Source organism: Tubulanus polymorphus, chromosome 1 (assembly GCF_964204645.1).
Source record: "Tubulanus polymorphus chromosome 1, tnTubPoly1.2, whole genome shotgun sequence".
Classification (NCBI taxonomy): domain Eukaryota; kingdom Metazoa; phylum Nemertea; class Palaeonemertea; order Tubulaniformes; family Tubulanidae; genus Tubulanus; species Tubulanus polymorphus.
The window spans coordinates 1,966,777-1,979,739 of NC_134025.1; the positions used below are offsets into that span (position 1 = coordinate 1,966,777).

At 35.7% G+C, this 12,963-nt stretch overlaps 1 protein-coding gene across 1 annotated transcript in view; it reads left to right on the forward strand.

The window, feature by feature from the left end:
- Positions 1-12,647, forward strand: part of LOC141908201 (prospero homeobox protein 1-like) — a 32,380-nt gene extending 19,733 nt beyond the window's left edge. Inside the window, exons 4-5 of the mRNA XM_074798117.1 lie at positions 8,392-8,536; positions 10,755-12,647. Coding sequence (XP_074654218.1) covers positions 8,392-8,536; positions 10,755-10,940 — 331 coding nt within the window. The 3' untranslated portion in view covers positions 10,941-12,647. The remainder of the gene's footprint in view (positions 1-8,391; positions 8,537-10,754) is intronic.
- Positions 12,648-12,963: the final 316 nt, after the last annotated feature.

Consider the following 12,963-nt stretch of genomic DNA (forward strand, 5'->3'; position numbering starts at 1 on the left):
TCAAGCGCAAATCTACGAAACATTCCGATTGAGCGCATTATGCATTTCCATGGTAATGTTCAATTAGAGCTTATGTCACTAATCATCTCAGCGGTCAAGAACTGGAACTACGATCACTTGACAAGAAATCCAATAACGGTCAGAGCGCACCTGATGGATTTAATTTCATCCTATAAATTGCCGTCTTCTTAAACTTACAATAGCTGTAGACAAAGGTCGGTTGGAGAGGTCAATATTAGGTTTCAAGTAATGGTCAATTATGAATATTCAATAAAGTTTTATGAGGAAATCTTACTGTTCTCGGCGCGCGCGTTCGCCAAACCTTTAGTTATCGGTGAAAGGATATTTATATCCTTTCATGATAGAAATGAAAAGCTCCACACGCAGCCAGGCTAACACAGAGGTTTATTCTATCTATGAGCCACGTGCCCATATTCCTAACTGAATATTGGAAATTAGGTGCAATTACAAGTGCCAGCAACTGGCGAAGAATAAACAATCGAAATTCAAATTATGTTGAAAGAGTGTAAATTTGAAGATGTAAGTATTTGTTATCTTGGATAGACCGAGTTGATTTTGGATCATTTCAAAGATGTGGAAGTTGGTTCAGCAGTTTTCATTAAAGTTGCACCTGTTGCGACGATCAAACACTAGAAAAACGCCCTGTTATCAAAAAGAAATCGAAATGAACAAAAAGCATCGAGTCACTCGTAAAATCAATAATTTCTTTATTTTTTTGTATTCATTTTCCCCGGTTTGATAGAGTCGGGTAACCACACTTGAAGAGTATAGTGTCTACTTTATACCCATATGTTTAAAACTAAAGTAAGAAACGGCTATTGTTCAAATGTTGACTATTACAAACAAATCATCCACTTCCCGTATAGGATCCAGTTCCACGTTTTACTATTTTTCTTTTGTTAGAAAAATCGGAAATTTCTCTCACATCCGTGGAACTGGTGGTGAACTTTTAGATTTTGGCGCGGAGGACACCGGTCACAATCGATGTAATTTCTGTGGCAGCAGCCGCCATCGCGCGTAGCGTGAGCCATTGATTCAGAGTGTGAAAATAAAAAGTACCGGTGCTTTTCACGAACGAGACTTCCCCTCAGAACGGAAAGCCATGAATAAACGCGCTTACAAAAGGATGTCGTCTTTCTCTTCAGTGATAAAAATCATGAACAGGATGCACGAATATCCCGATCATTCATCGGAGAATTTATAGTCATAATTTTCTCCTGTCGATTATGATCGCAGCAGCTCTCAAGAAGAAAAGTGATTAGCATGTAAAAACGCCAACAGAAAAGACACGACGATAAACGAAGACAATGAACTGCACTCGATACAAACAATGGCTACAGAATTCACAAAATACTCCCTATCTCTTCCATCTAGACAATGAATACATAAAACATCTCGTCTGTTTCTATAAAACCATATGGTTAATAAGATATGAAAAAGAACAATCAGAAATGCACGTGGGTGACTCCAAGTATACGGGCTTATTCATCTATCTCTCGCGGTGATATCCGCAAAAAATGATACTAAAACTTCATTTCAATTTACATTCGAATTCTTTGTTGTCGTCTCTTACATTTTTTATCGCCGGAATCAGACTCGGACACGAAGCGAGAGAGAGAGAGAGAGAGAGAGAGAGAGAGATTCATTGCTTTGATTATCTTGGACGGGATATATTTATACGGATAGTTTTGTCGACTAATTTGCTTCGGATTAAGTCGACTTCAAGAAGAAGCTCTTGTAAATCCTTTATAATGAATGCATCTTTCATATTCCTACCGTCCAGCGCAATTTCCAAGTTAATTTTGTAGCTGGCATTGCAATTTATTGTACTGACAGGCTCGTTGCAAAAGTGAACGAAAACTTAAGCTACTTAAGCTTTGCTATTAAGTCGTTGCTGGATTGATGCAGTGAATAATTACCCTTCACCGATATTTGATGGTCTCACGGTGGCTTTCGGGTACGTTTTAAATAGCCTATCGTTATCTCACATCTCGTCAAGAAAGCATAAGATAATTACGACGTGAACACATCACGACGTAAATCTGACAGATTAAAAACCACGGTTTACCAGGGAAGTATAGTTCACACACGAGGCATCAGCTCGGATTCGTTGTATTCTAGTTCATTTTGCCCCAATTATTCATTTTATATGCATAAAATACCCCCGAATATTCAATTCAAATAGAATTCGCATTTTATGCGAGTAATCTCGATCTGCATATAGGCGCCAATCCCTATTTCTAGATTTATTTCTTTTCTCAAGGCATTCGTTCTATCGAGGAAAGTTTGAGAGGAAACCCGCGTGTATGCGTGGTCTTTTGTTGTGGCATTCTACATTCTGAAGGATCGAGTCTCAATGAGTTACAGGCTCTCAATCACCGTGAACTGTCTTCTGGCGATGTCTCAGACAATATAACCGGCTTCCCGAATTGACAGTAAGAAGCGTAGCTACTTCAACGATCAATGATACTTCAAGACAGTACTATCGTTTACAAGACGGCCTTAATGAATCTTAATGTCAAAAGCACGGTGTAGGTTTACTTAGGTGAAGACTCACATAAAATAACATCAGAGGTAGAATCTTGTGTAAGTGTCAATCTACCTGAAGCAAACAGATTGTGTAGACACCTCTCAACCTTACTTCCTACAGCGTACCAATTACCGGTTACTGATTCTAAGACCACTTCATCGACGAACGACAGGAAAACTCATATCTTTCCAACACGACTTTCATCTTTCCTTCGAGCAGTGACAAATACTTTACACGATACACTGATTTCCTGTAGAACGTCAATTCAGATCAAAGGAACTTTTGACATAAGGCACCAGTGACCATTTTTTTTGACCTGTTCAAATTTTGATGAAGAACCATCACCACATCAAACAAACATATTAAACCAAAAGCAAGCTCGAAGCATGCAGTGGTTGGAAAGTGCTTCCGTTTTATATTTCCACGTTTCTCTATAACGGCCATCGTCAAAAGATAGTTTATACGGTTACTACTAATACCAGGAAGGGTAACGTTGCCTCTTGAGAGTGCTTTATAACAACTCAAGATTAATGATCAAAGCCATCAACATATCATCCATTTTCCTTGATGGGTCGGCGCCCTTTCTCTTCGTATTTCCCCTTAGATTCCCCAAATTACATCAACCAAGCGGAGGCCACTTTATATAATCATATTAGGCAAGATATCCTGACGTGTTGAAACTACACATAGATACATTAGATCGACTTGAATAATAAATAAAGCACTAATCTTTGTTGAAAGATATTATATATAGCGGATCTGAACTAATGGATATAAGTCTCCAGATAGTTGGAAGATTTTAATAACGACGTACAAAGAGCTGAATGAAAATATCATCGTTGTTCACCCGAGGGAGACGCGTTATAGATCTTCCCGCATCCTCCCACTTTACTTTTCAACCGTTAATTTGTAGAGTCGTTTGAATGCGATGTTGCCCCGCAGTCAGAAATGAAACCAATGATTAATGACAACATTCAGCAATGAATTGCTAATTCTGACATTCTGTGAAATTCAACTGCGGACATCTGTTTTGACGGACGGTTTTGATAGCTCTTTAAGGTGTTTAACTTCATGGTGTAGTCGATCGAGTATTTGACATATGGTATTAAACAGTAAAGGTTAAGATGATTTTGTGCTGATGGCATTAAATGTCGCCAGAGTTTGAAATGAATAGTAATGATAAGTAGTATGAATGAAAACGAAACAATAGTCTTTATAAATGGTCGAGAAATGTCGCATCGTTTTTGCTAGACTGTTGTAGCACACGCGGGCTGTGTTTCGTGCCATCTGCTTTGGGAAACACTCGAACTATCGCACAGGAGACAGTTCGAAATGTCTGATATTGGAGAACTTCATGCAGCGCACACGTATATGTGACATCTGATGTGGATATCTATATAACTGTACCACACAAGAATTAAATGCAACCGCAACTTAACACCTTTTTTCTATTCAGTCTAAAACGTGATTTTGATTCTTTTTGAAATGGAGATTATTTTCATTGTGATGTCTTTATATCGGATGACCGTGTCATTTTTTTAATTGATCTTAATATCGGATATCCGTGAACGCAACATATGGCCTTTGTGTAGTCGATTGTGTAGATAGTTTATGCATAATCTAGGAAATAATGATTTAATTTCTAGACATAATGTTTATCTAATCAAATAGTCGTTGAATAGAAAAAAATAAATTTTCCTGTTGATGATCTTTTCTACATTGAAACATCAATGTTTTTTTAAACCGCGTGTCATTTGTTTTCTAAACAATCGATTCTTGGATTTTTTTAACAGGATAACAAACAGTCGATATTTTTGTCATCATATATTATGTATTTCAACGATTTCCTAATTCTACAGTTGAAAAATGTCCGCGCGACCTACCACGAGGTGTACTGCACATGCGCATTACCCGAAGCGGTTTTGAATAAAAGGGTGTGGAATTTAAATGGCAAAAAAGACGCTTTGGTGATTCGCGTGTAAACTGATATTTAGAATAATTTGAAGATAAAGATTTCCCGCTGCCGCTTTTTAGTGACAAAGATAGTTTCACTATTACTGGTCATCACTGTTGGCCATTCTAGTGCAACTCACTATTCGTTCACGGTTGACATTAGTTACTGCTCGCATTTTCTAGCACTATAAAACGGATAATTTGTTGTCAGTCGACGATATTTATGCCAGGCCTTATCGTCCAGATCTCGCTTTGATGACCGACATTAATGTAACCTTTGCATGCATCTCAAGTTTTGTTCCTTAATTTTTAAATGTCTCTCGGAAATGGACAAGACATTTCTCAATAAAGCAGTTATTACCTTTTCGCTACATTACTCAGGTGATTACGACGGTAACTCACCTAATTCATTTTGCCGAAATTTACTGAAGATTCCTTGCAAATGGATAACTTAAGTGACATCGGCCATAAATGTAATGGAGTTTTATTGCTATTCGCGATTATAGTGGTCGTGGACGACTTTAGCTGTACGAGACAAACATAAAACAGTTTTCATGAGACTAATTCCTCACTAAATTTGTTAGAAACAATACCGTTTATGGTCCCCAGTATATTCCGGGAGAATCGACGCGGCTTTAATCCATCGGTGGTTTGCTAATTTCTACATGAACATTAAGTCTATCAGCCATCTTAATCTATCATGCCAACTTTCATTTCCCCGAAGATCAAGAGTCAGATACGTGAATCCATCATTTCCAGTCGACATCAAAGATGGTTTAATATATCGAACATTAGGTTTAATGACAACTCGACCGAAGCCTGGTATTATATACAATCAGCTGATACTGATCCATCATTTAACACTCTTGTTTTATAACTTTCCTAAGAACATTTGCAGTAATTCAACGCAAGTGATTTGTGTTCATCAAGAACAATATCAATTTATCATTATTCGTATGATATGAAATATGAAGTATTCTATATCTGTGTGTGTGTGTTTTATATGTATAAACATTTATCACAATAATACAGCGATGAATTTAATTATCATTAGTTGAACAAAGATAAATTTCAAATTTGCCAGCCGCTTAATTAATCGTAGATATTGATTTCGTACCGAGTTACATTTTGAACGATGTTGAAATATCTACCGAACGCTTTAATCTTTGCCTCATCGCACGAATGTCGAAAAAGACGTCAATTATGTATGGGATGCATACACGTCATCGGGAGCCATCAGCGGTTTTACAAAACGGTCTGAAGATTTCTCGAGTAAACCAACTTTCTATTCACGAACCATGTATAATTAATGATTTGGTTAAAACAAGACTTCTATTGATGACACTTAACGGAAAGCGATGCGGCAATGGAGACAGTTATTGCTATCTGTGGTTGTCAGTTGGATGGATACTAACAGGATGCTTTGTTATCGGCTAAATTTGACAGTTGATTTAAGCATCGTAAACTACACCGAATATCATTTCAATATCTGACTGTTTGTTAAATCTCTATCGGTTCTAAGCCGTTTCACTGATATCGTAAAACATGCGAAATATTGAACAAAATATCAGTTTTTCGATGAAATTAAGATTCTTGAATTTGGCTTCATACCATTGTCTAATACCGGACGGTATCGTGCGTTTTGGATGTGATAAAAACAAAGTGTCCACGAAATGAACTTCTGACATTTTTGTCTATAAAGCCTCTTATAGAAAACTGGTTCATAAATTCTATGAGGAGTGCTCAGATATTTCCAAAGAAATTCAAGTATGTACGCATGATAAGAATACCGAGGCCCAGGTGATTCTTCTAGAAATTTTCAAGCCAAAAGAACTTCTTGTCGGGCACTCGAAAATATGTAGTTTGTCAGTAAGGAGGCACTATCGGGTCATAGCAATGTTTGATCTGAAGGAAAGAATTGTCTCAGCTCGGATGGCCGACCCATAGGTCTTAGTTGCACTTAACCCATTTCTTTTCAATCATACAAGTATAACAAACATTATCTGCGCCCACTTATCATCTAAGATAGATATTGCAAAATTCAAAGTGGCTGGCTCAATAGTGTGAAACACAATAGACATCCTTGGTCAAACATTAGGTTTTTGATTGAGAGAGTACACTAAGACACATTTTTATTCCCAAGAATTTTCGTTCAACCGTTTTTACTCGAAAAGATCTTTCTTTCTCTGTGAAAATCGTACATATATAAATGTTGGGTACAGTCGATTAAGTGAGTCATATTTAGATATAGATATATCGGTCGTAAATGAATTAAACCGCATACATATTTTCAAATACACATAACTTATAACAACATTAGACAAATATCTCTCATGAAGTATATCGCCAAACATCAGATGTTTAAGCAGACCACGAGTACCTGCATATTTTCAAGATATAATCAATGAGGGAATATGTATATCTATATCTATATATTATAGAAAATAAATTCATGTATAGATAATTTATGTTGACGCGGCCGGGAAGAAACGAGTGCTGCCGGTAATTTAGAGAACTGGGACACTCGCGTGAATCATTCAATTATTGATCGACTATATATAAGTTGCTTTTCCCATCAAACTATCAATTCATGGCTAAAATCTATCGCACTTGCCATCTATTCATCGATTCATTATCCATCCTTTTCACGCATCTTGCGGTTTTTATCCGTGAAAAATTACATCACTGCATTAATGCATTCAATTAATAAGGAAATGCCAGCGTTTTTTTTTTTGATGCGGCAAAGTTAATTTTATCAGAAAACACTCGACTGTTGATGCGTGTTCTCGAGCAAGGAAACACTTCCTCTTTATCTATAGACATTAATGAAGGCAACAGCAGTAACATAGACGAGACAATTTAGATTTCAATAGTGACGCCATCTCCGTTGTTAGATTACACCTAGAATGATAATGTATAGCTTTTAGTGACCGATTCTAGCAAGTATACATAGCGATAAAAGGAATCGGGCAAACACATAATGGCTTATGATTGGATGTTGAATGATAGGATGTTCCTCGGAGTGCTGCAAATCAAAAGACCGTATTCACTCATGTAAATCCATTAGCAATCAACCATAGACACAAAGCAGTACTTCAGTCGTCATTTTTCACTTTGACAGTTTGTGTTTTATTTATAAATGCTCTATCCCCGATCGGAGATTGTTGTTGACTTTGCTTAGTTGAAATTCTCAGTTGATATCATGCGCAATCTCAGCGTCAGCAATTAACGTATTATTCGCACCTGTCAATAGTTGATGCAGTAATATCCATTAGACGATGGACACGCATCAAATCTACAATTAAATCATTAATATTCACAACCAACATTTACTTACTGCCTTGATAAATACTTTTATCATTCTCAGATTTTCTCGTTTCGGAGGAAATGTAAAAGTTAGCCGATTCAGCGAACTCATTACGTTCGGTTGAATGCAATTTATTAAACGGTGATCGTAAATTCAATGTTACTTTAATTATTCAAATAAACCATCCACGGATTACCATTGAATCGTATAATTTTCTACGATAATTACGCAGAACTAGGAACAAAAAATATCCGATCATAAAAAAACTCAATAAGGCCATCAATTTGTGTTATGATCCATCAGCTTAATGATGAGACTGCTTCTTTGAACGGTTTAATCGTAAATGGATATTGAGTAATACACTTAACCACCGCTGCAAATATTTGCAAATGCTGGAAATATACTTTAGAAAATTAATGACTTTTTAACTGGGGTCCTAATATGAATAGATAGTTTTGAAGTAGAAAGAGAATAATGAATAATTTGTTCTTAGCTTTAAACATGTTTTATATTCACATTTGCTGTGATCGATTCGCCGAATGCAAAAAAATAATGTATTTGTATCTATTGTATTTTTTAGGGAATTTTATTATATACAAATGGAGAAATACGCTCGTCAAGCGATCGCTGAAGGTGTCAAATCAGCCGAAGATCTGATCGTTACTACCGATTGTGAACTGTATCGTGTTCTAAACCTTCACTACAACAGAAATAACCAAATTGAGGTAAGAATCAATTCATTTGCTTCATCTATGGTTGTTTTTAGAAATTCAATACGATTGATCAATCGCATTAGGGTCTATAAGTAACCTATCACTTTAACAGTTATATCGCCATGCTTCATTCGGTTAAAATCGATTACTCGTGTTAGACATTTGTCTATATTGTCAAAGCTCTGCCAATAAATCTTGACAACTTTTTTCCACGTAATATCCAGTTGATGACCGATTATTTGATGAATATAAATTCATAGTTATAACTCGTGGGCACTTGGCAATTTTCTTATAGATCTATTATCCTCGACATCCTGTGATCTATTCGTCGTTCAGATTACAACTGATTTTGTCATTGTTATAAATTCACAGACGTCCAATTTCCCAGCAATCATTCATAAAAAAAGACCTAAAGAAGACAGCGTTTATTAACGGCATGAATAATAAGCGTTCTTACAGGACTGAGACGACATGACATGCTCGATAAATACAGCTGAGCCTTAATAAACTCTTTCAAGCTTAAATACGGTTTACACGGATATATTCTACTATTCGGTGTCTTTAGTAGAGTATAATGTATAGTTAAATGATCGGAAATCTTCAGCACGATTCAAAATAATCCGCAAGGAAATATTATAGATTTCCATCGCTTTCAATAAGCGATTTTGTCGACTAGAAAATGGTGGGAAAGCCTGCCATAATTTGCATCTGTTCTCAGCGTCCAGGTGATCGGGCTCGAGTGTCTGACATCAATTAGAATATCGCAACGGGACCGCGACAAGACATCGTATAAAATCTGAACCATTGGCAAAGCAAACTAAAACGCGTTATGTGAGATCTCAACAAGTGTTTTTAACGGGGGAAACATTTGTTGCGTCCTTGATATCGAAACTTCGAATTCAATTCTATAATTACCCGTATATCGTTGCTTTGTTAATAACATATTGTATATTAGTGACCAACACGCGAGAGTTGAAGGAATCTTTGTGTCATGTTGTAGCTATTTTCAGTACATCATTGGTCATATGCTCGAAAGCTATTATCGCAATTTGGCAGAAAACGTTTTCCTTGTTTGTATTCAGGATAATTACTGTTCTAGTTTGAATGTTCTTTCCAATCTAGAGATGTAATTATCATTTTCTATTCTTTGACCATCACAATAACCACACACACATATATAGTTACAGCCTACATACACTACTTATAACTGATAATGTATCAGTGATTATTCTCTACGACAAAATTGCACACAATCTTTTGCGCAATTAGCTCTGACTACTTAATGTTCTAACCCTCATGTCCTCTTGTGAACCAATTTACCTCCTAACCCTGTCAAATTTTCTCCAGAAAAGCTAATTTCCTTTAATTGATGACATTTAGCAAATTCTTTCCTCCACGAAAAACCGTTCTCAAACCATTTCTGGCGCTCAACACAAACAGCCTAATTCTATAATGAGCCACTCAGAAGCTATAAACCTTGTAGTAATTACACATAATAACCAAGAAAGGATGCCACCATCAGACTATTAGCCAACACGGCTATAACCATAAAGGAAATAACACATTAACAATTCTTCACATTTTTATATATGAATAGTCGCGCAATTTGCAGTAATTTCTTGCGCGTTTTTCCCGTAATATTTCAAATGTCATATGATTCCTTTATAAAGTGAACGCTATACTAGATGATTTATCAGTGACTCCCACCACCGCTCGCCTGCCATCGCAGATAGTTTCTCAATATTTCATTTCCTTTTATATTACCGCTTGCTTCCTATTCGTATTCTACTGAGACACAATTTACTGAGATTAAGAGCCATTACTCTGCGCTGGAAACGCGTTCGGTTTTAGTTTTTGTTTCGATGGAGATTATATCATTAGTCGGAGAGATTTGTCGTATCTTCCCAGAATCTAATTACTATCCATGTAAAGAATACACAAGAGAAATAAAAAGGAGTAGACTTTGTTTTTCATTAGATTATTTTATTATCTAAAAGTAAACGAACGACGAGATGATGATTTTGATGATTGCAACGTTTTTAAAGTACGAGAGTTACATCGAAGCGATACTAACACGGAAAACATCGTTTTTATTCCGGATTTTCTTGCGATATTGCTATAGAGAAACTAAGTGCGCAGGTGCACTCTCTCTCTTTCACTTTCTACTTAGCTGTTGACATACATATTTTATGAATACTTACAGATGTTCTTTCATTGCTGTATTTTGTAGGTTCCCGATTCCTTCCGATCTGTCGTTCAGTCAACGTTACGAGAATTCTTCAGGTCAATCGTCGCCGGTAAAGACGCCGAACAATCGTGGAAGAAATCCATCTACAAAGTGATCGCCAGGATGGACGACCCGATGCCGGAATTCTTCAAGTCGGCCAACTGGATGGAACAATCAGGGGAACAATAGAAACCGATGAACCGATATCATTATGCAAGATTCACTGTAAAATACTTGTTTATTTGTTAAAAAATCGAGAAATTGTAGTTACCGCAATATAAACTTCAGTGCTACACAAACTATATATATATATACATATTATTAAATTGAACATTCCGGATTGGAATTCAGATTTTAACTATTTTTGTTAATCCAGCTATAGTGTGTATGTAAATAATCGTGTATATTATACTATACTCTTTATAACTATCAATAAGCATTACGTAGTTGGCTTATTTTTCTAAAGTGATTATTAGAAATGTAAATATTAAGCTTATATATGATATGTAGGACAAAGGTTAAATATTATCATTATCATTATTATTATTAATTCATTGTCTGTGGGATTTTATTGCTTTAGTTACACGTCGCTAGTGTAACGGTTTATCATGAACTTAGTGTTGTTCATCTGAAGATAGTTTTTTCTTTTCTCGAAATAGATTTATTCATTTCTTTTCTTTCATAAATCTATCATCAATTCAATGTTCTATCATTCTATATCTCTAGGTGTATATATTATAATCAAGATTGTCAAATAATAGAAAACTGTTTACATGGAACATTTTTTTCGCGTCGCATAAAATACGTAATTGGATTCAACCGTGGCACGAATTGAAGCAAGACGCGCGCGGTAGTTATTTGTAAATATAGATATTAAAAAGTGACGAAGTTCTCTTGTGTAGAATTTGTACAGAATACTAAAATATTTATTTATCTCGAAGATCTTTATAGATGAGAATATATTATTCAATTGAAAGGTGCAGTATTTTTTTCAACGAAAATTAGAGAAAAAAAAAACAGAGTTGGGCATTTAGCTAAGAATAAGATGGTACGTGTTTTTAAACAGCATTTATTTTCTTCTAGTCATAGCTAAAATAGATTCAGATTGTGTTCAGAATTCAAAATATAATTCATCCCCCTGCAGCCAGTATATGAGAAAAAAGAATCCGCATAAAGGCTCTAGATTTTGTGATAAGATTTTCATTCGTACCGATGTTTAGATTTCCAGCCAGTAATGGAATCGTTTAAATTTAATTTTTCATCATAGAATCGAAGAAGAATATTCCCATTAGTCGGCTGCCAGTAATGATACTTCATTAAACTTCTCCCAATCTTACGTGTTCAAGTGAACTGCTGTTCGTTCTATTTTGTTGAGTGAATTCAGAAATTAGTTTTCAGGTTGTAGCTACAGAAATTGGGATCTATGATTTTTTTCTTTTCATACGTCGAAGAAAAGCCCTTTGCATTTAAAGCTACTTTCGTTTCTTTGTATGTGTTTTAAATTTGGAATTAAGTGCAGGATTCAGTTCCACTTGTGAGTTAACATTTTATCCCAGAGTCAAAAAACATTAGAAATGACCTAATTTACTCACAGTTAACTTTAACTTACAACTGTGGAATCGGGTCCAGAATTATATTTTATCTACCGACCCAATGTCCTTGTCAGATACACTTTAACCGTGGTCGGCTGCTATACCGAGAAAAATCTGTTCGATGAATCTAAAATCCAAGCACAAATAGTAAATTCATAGATAGCAGATTCGATCACAATACGTTATCTAACCGTTTATGAAGGGAGATTCTGTCTTCCAGTGGGTTAAGTAGCTTTTTAAATTGTCTGTATAGATGTAACATCACTGCCCAACTTGTTTTCTTATGTTTATACCTTGTGTTTTCTTGAAGCATAATAAAAAAGAATTAAGTAAAATTATCTGTTTATACATTTCATTTCTATCTGGACACTTCTGATATCGTTTTTCCTGGTTCACTCCCAGGCACTGACGAGGAAGAGACCAAACATACGAATTGAATAGAAATGGAATTCAATTTTTGTATAGTTTATACTGGTGACACGTCAATGGTGACTTGCAATGAACGAAAACAACCGATCAGCTCGAACATTACGCCGGAAATGTGAGGTTAAATCATATGCGAAAATATCGATTGTCAAAGGAATACTTATGAATATTGAGATCGGTTTCGTCTCTCAAAA